This window comes from Monoraphidium neglectum, assembly GCF_000611645.1.
Source record: "Monoraphidium neglectum strain SAG 48.87 unplaced genomic scaffold scaffold03367, whole genome shotgun sequence".
NCBI lineage: Eukaryota > Viridiplantae > Chlorophyta > Chlorophyceae > Sphaeropleales > Selenastraceae > Monoraphidium > Monoraphidium neglectum.
The window spans coordinates 1,366-6,680 of NW_014010261.1; the positions used below are offsets into that span (position 1 = coordinate 1,366).

Consider the following 5,315-nt stretch of genomic DNA (forward strand, 5'->3'; position numbering starts at 1 on the left):
CACACACACACACACACACACACACACACACACACACACACACACACACACACACACACACGCACACACACACACACACACACACACACACGCACTTGCCCCCCCTCCCCCAGGACACTGTGTCCATCATACTGTTCAATGTGCTGCCCTCCATGATTGACATCCTCGTGGCCTGCTCATACCTGGCAGGACGGTGCGTCGGCACTGTGCGTTCATGTATATGCGTGTGAATGTGTGCATGAATGTATGTGTGGTTGAATGTGTGCGTGAGTATGTGTGTGTGCGCACGTGCGCATTTGCGTGTATTTTCGTACTTGTGCGTGTGGTTGAGGGCGCGTGTTGGATCGGCGTTGTAGTTCGAGCGTGTGCGTACGTCCACACGTGCGCAGGCCGCGGCGGCAACACCCCGCCTTGCAGCAGTCCAGACCTGGCAAGGTGCTGAGCTGCACCGCTAGCGGTGGCCAATGATCGCGTTTATCCCGCCCAGGTTTTGGCCCCGTTTCCAGCCCTTGGACTTTCTGATCAGTTTGATCCATTGTGTCCGGCCTTTGGCTTAACACTACACTGACCGCAACGCACTGCACTGCACGGGACGTCCCTGCCTCCCCCTCTTGCCCCGCCAGCATGGAGCCCTGGGTGGCGCTGATCGTGCTGGTCACGGTCTCAAGCTACGTGCCGCTTACTGTCATCATCACGGAGCGTCGCGGCAGGGTGAGCGCCCCCCAGCCAGCGCCTGCGGCCCCAGCGCTTGGTGGACCGTGGCCGCTCGCAGCCGCTGCGCTCGTGCTGCGTTCTGCGTGGCATGTGGCGTCCGTGCGGGCGCTCTTGGGGCCCCCGCTCCTGCGGCGTCACTCGGGCGGCGCCACTCTGCCGCCTCACCCATGTCTCGACATCCACTGACCTTGCCCTTGTTTATTGGCTGCTGCCGCTGTCTCATTTACGCCAGGTGCGCAAGGTGATGAACGCCCTGGACAACGAGAGGGAGGGCCGCGCCACAGACGTGCTGCTCAACTACGAGACGGTGCGTTGCGGGGCTCTGGCTGGGTCATGCACAGCTTGTGGGCATGGTCAAGGGGGTGGGTTGGCGCGCCCCTGCTCACTGGGGGTTGAATCGGACGGGGCTGAGTGGTTCCAGGGAACCTGACTCATCTGCTTTGTTGAGCGCGTAGCCCTCGAAGAGACAGCCCGCAGCATTGCGGCGCAGCTTGCAGCAGGCGAGTGCTTCTAGCGGTTTGACCGGGGTTGACCGGGGGCAACAGCCGCGGCCCTCGGCCATCCCTCGAGCAGGTCAAGTACTTTGGCAACGAGAGTTTTGAGCTGGCCGGCTACGACACCGCCACCAGAAAATACCAGGCAAGGACGGGGCGGGCCGGGTCTGAGAGGGGTTGCTGCCTGTTCTTTGTTCTGGAGTGCAGCAGGGGTTGCTTGACAGGCTTTTGCTTATGATCGAAGCGAGTTATTCAACATCACCCCTCCCCCCTCCGGGCCGACCTGCCTGCCTTGTTCCGCGGCTGCCGCCACGCTGCTGTGGCCCTGCCGGCCAAAACACCCCGCTGCCCCATTCTTCCACAATTGCTGGCCCCCCGCCGGCCTCCTGCTTAAAACAAGAAAACCCATGTTTTAATTCAATACCGTGACCCCACCTCTATTGCTTTACAACTGTAACCTTCCTCCTTTCAACCAACAGGCTGCCGAGTACTGGCAGATGGTGTTCCTCAGCCTCCTCAGCATGGTCCAGAGCTCAGTGGTATGGGTCGGCATGGCGTCAGGTGCGACACAGCACAGCCGCCCTCGTCCGTCCGCCCTGCCGCGTGCTCCCCTACAAAACCGCGGGCCCGGCTCTATCTCGGTAGCGCCTTTCGGCCCAACAGGCTCGTCTTCCGACCCTGGTTGCGGGTGCGTGGGTCAAGGATCGGGCGCCCACGAGCACGCAATAGCACCCTTCCCCACACCTTTGCCCCGGTCTGGCCCAACCGTCCCCCAACCAACCCAACTCTCTCCTCCCTGCAGGCTTGGCCGTGTGCGTGCGCGGCGTGGCGCGAGGGAACCTCACAGTGGGCGACACGGTCCTGTTTGTGACCATGATGCAGCAGCTCTACGTGCCCCTCACGTTTTTCGGGAGCTACTACAGACAGGTGCAGCAGAGGGCGGTGCTGCAGGAGGCGGTGCTGCAGGGGCCAGTTCGGCAGGAGGCAGCGCTGCGGAGGGCAGCGCTGCAGGGGCCAGTGCTGCAGGGGGCAGGGCCGCCTGGCGTCGCCCTGAATCGTATGCGGCACCATCCGGCGCTGTGCTGCACTGCAACCTGCTTCCTGCCGTCCTGCCAGCAGGCCGTCAGGGCTGGCTTGAACAGAGGGCTTGGCGGCGCCGCCAGCGGGGTGGTGTCGGGGACAGGCGCTGTCTGGGCTAGCCTGGCCTTCGACCCGGCACTCGTCGTCAAGGGGCCGTCCACCCGTGCGTCAACGAAGCAGCTCCGCCGGTTTCAACCGTCCGGCAGCTTTGACCCGTGCCGCCTGCCCCCCCCCCCCACACACACACACAAAAGCTTGCCCTATCATCAACCTCGATTTCACTGTTGCTATCCCAGCCCGCCAAGCGCGTGACCTATTACCACACACGGTCACACCTCAGCTGTGCCCCTACTTCCCTCCCCGGATCCCACTCTTTGAACAAACAAACAAACTTGCATTACGATCGACAATCACACCCGTCCCCCAAGACGTAACCTACGCCCAAATGTAACCTCCCCCCCAAAACCGCCCCAGGTCCAGAAGGCCCTCATTGACATGGAGAACATGTTTGAGCTGCTGGCCACTGAGCCGCGCACCAAGGACGACCCGGGGGCGCCGCCGCTGCGCGTGACGGAGGGGCGCGTGGAGTTCAGGAGCGTGGTGTTTGGCTACCACGTGCACAGCCCCGTGTTGAAGGTGCGGGGCAAGGCCGAAAAAAAAACCATGCGTCATGGGCATGGTTTATCGTGTGAGGCTGCTGCCAAGCGCACGCAAGGTGCATGCCACCATGCGCAACACGGGAACAGCGGCCGCACGTTGCACTGGGGATGGACGATGCGTCAGCGGCGCTACCCAAGCAAAGGTTTGCTTTACTGCAGCCAGACCCCTGCCAAGTGCTTGTGATAGTGCATACTTGCGGCTGTGTCCGGCCGCCTTCTGCCCCCAATCAAAAGCCTTGCCCCGGCCGCCCCGCTGCGCCAGGGTGTGTCTTTCATGGTCCCGGGCGCGACCACGCTGGCGGTGGTGGGGTCCACTGGCAGCGGCAAGAGCACAATTCTCAGGTGACGCCACACCCCTGCAGCGCGCGCTGACGGGGATGACGATACGCGATATCAGCCGTGGCGCACAGTGACATGTGCACGCGCAAAGGGGTGGAAGGGCACTGTTTTGCAGCATGCCGCCCCCAGCAAAAGGGGATGAGTGGCAGCGGCGCACCGCGCCAAGCCCCTTCGCGCCTGCCTGATTCACTCAGACCTTGTGTCGCTCATTCATCACCAAGTCCCTAAGCGCCAACGCCCCTGCGCACCCCCCCCCCAAACCCACCGTCCTCCTCTTGTGGCACCACGCGGGTGACACACCCAGGCTGCTGCTGCGGTTCTATGACCCCCAGTCTGGCGGCGTGTTCATCGACGGCTCAAACATACGCCACGCCACACAGGCCAGCGTGCGCGCGGCCACCGCCGTCGTGCCGCAGGTGGGTGCGGGTTCACGCCCACGCATTGTGCCCGCGCAGCTGTTGTCGTGCAGGGCAGGGGGGGATTAGGAGTGCGGTGAGCAGCACGCCCGCCGCGTGCAACGCGCAGCTATGTGATGCTGTGTCGCTGGGGCCCCGCGCCCTCGCCCCCCCCCCTCGTGGGCGGGCCTGCCAGCCCCGGCCGCCACTAGACTGGTGCCAGCCACCGGATCACCACATCGTGGACGTCCGCCTTGTCCCATTCAAGCGGCTGAGTCTCCCTCGGCCGCTGTATAATCCACCATAATCGCCGCCTCGTGCCCTGCCACAGGACACCGTGCTCTTCAATGAGACCGTGATGTACAACATACGCTACGGCCGCCCCAGCGCCACAGACGCGCAGGCGCGTGCGATCGCGCGCGTTCTTGGCACGGCTGCGGCCTGGCAGGCCCTCCTGCGCGCCCGGGACTTTGGTGCCTTTCACACACAGCAGCTGCATGGACAGTATGTTGGCGGTTGTGTTTACCACATTGCACATCGTGTTCTTGCCTGCCTTTTCTGCCATGCCTCGTTCAATCCGAGAGCTGGCAGCGGCGCTGAAAGGAGGCCACTGCCACTGCCACCACCAACCCAAACCCCCCCTCCCAATGCATCCAACTTAACCGCTACCCAAACTCAACCAACCCCACGACCCCCAAAGCGCAAACCTGAAATCCCCCCAAACCAAGCCCTGCAACCCATGTGAACTCAAAACCTGAAGTTTCCTCAACCAAACCAAACCCGCCCCTCACAGGTGTACGAGGCCGCGCGTGTGGCCCACATCCACCAGCACCTGCTGTCCTTCCCAAACGGCTACGCCACGCGCGTAGGCGAGCGCGGCCTGCGGCTCAGCGGCGGGGAGAAGCAGCGCGTCGCATTCGCGCGCGCCGTGCTCAAGTGAGCGGGCGCGCCCGCCGGGTGGGCGTGGTCTGCATAAGTCACAGGCTGAGCCAGCTGGGGCCGAGTGGCTAGGGGGAAGGGGGCCCAGGGGCGGGGCCGTCGGTCGGTCAGCACCACCATGCTTTATCCCCAGCCCCTGACCTGCATCCCCATTTAGAAACGAGGTGAACGTGTTACTTCTGGACCCTCAACATGTACGTTGTATCCGACCCCTGGCTCTCGCGACTTCTCGCTCCTCCCCTCCCCCCCCCATAAAAACAACACCCAGGGGCCCCGCTGTGCTGGTCCTGGACGAGGCCACCAGCGCCCTCGACAGCCTCACAGAGCGACTCATACAGTCGTCACTGCAGGTGGGCCCCGCGGCGCGCCGCGCCGCGCCCTGCCCCGCACCTCCGCCTGGCTTCCCGTGAACAGCCTCTCGGGGCGCCCCAAACTCGACCGCATCAAGAGGGCCCAGTGCCTTGGCTTTGGACGTGTTGTGTTGGGTGTGCCCCTGTCGCATGCACCCCAGCCATGTGCATGACCTTGCACGCCGTCTATGCCACGCACGTGCGCCGGTTGGCCTGCCTGGCGAAGCTCATTACCTGGCGCCGCTTGTCGCATCTCGCCCCGCGCGCCCCCAGGCGATGCGTGGCCGCTGCACTACGCTACTGGTGGCGCACCGGCTGAGTACTGTGATGGACGCGGAGCAGATC

At 63.9% G+C, this 5,315-nt stretch overlaps 1 protein-coding gene across 1 annotated transcript; it reads left to right on the top strand.

The window, feature by feature from the left end:
- Window positions 1–624: 624 nt before the first annotated feature.
- On the top strand, window positions 625–4,970 carry MNEG_12671 (ATP-binding cassette sub-family B member 6; the record flags this gene model as incomplete). The annotated part of the gene is made up of 10 exons (XM_014038857.1): window positions 625–711; window positions 947–1,021; window positions 1,688–1,769; window positions 2,011–2,396; window positions 2,763–2,924; window positions 3,210–3,289; window positions 3,591–3,702; window positions 4,013–4,189; window positions 4,475–4,617; window positions 4,889–4,970. Coding segments are annotated over 10 exons (1,386 nt in total), but the record flags the coding sequence as incomplete, so codon positions are not given.
- Window positions 4,971–5,315: the final 345 nt, after the last annotated feature.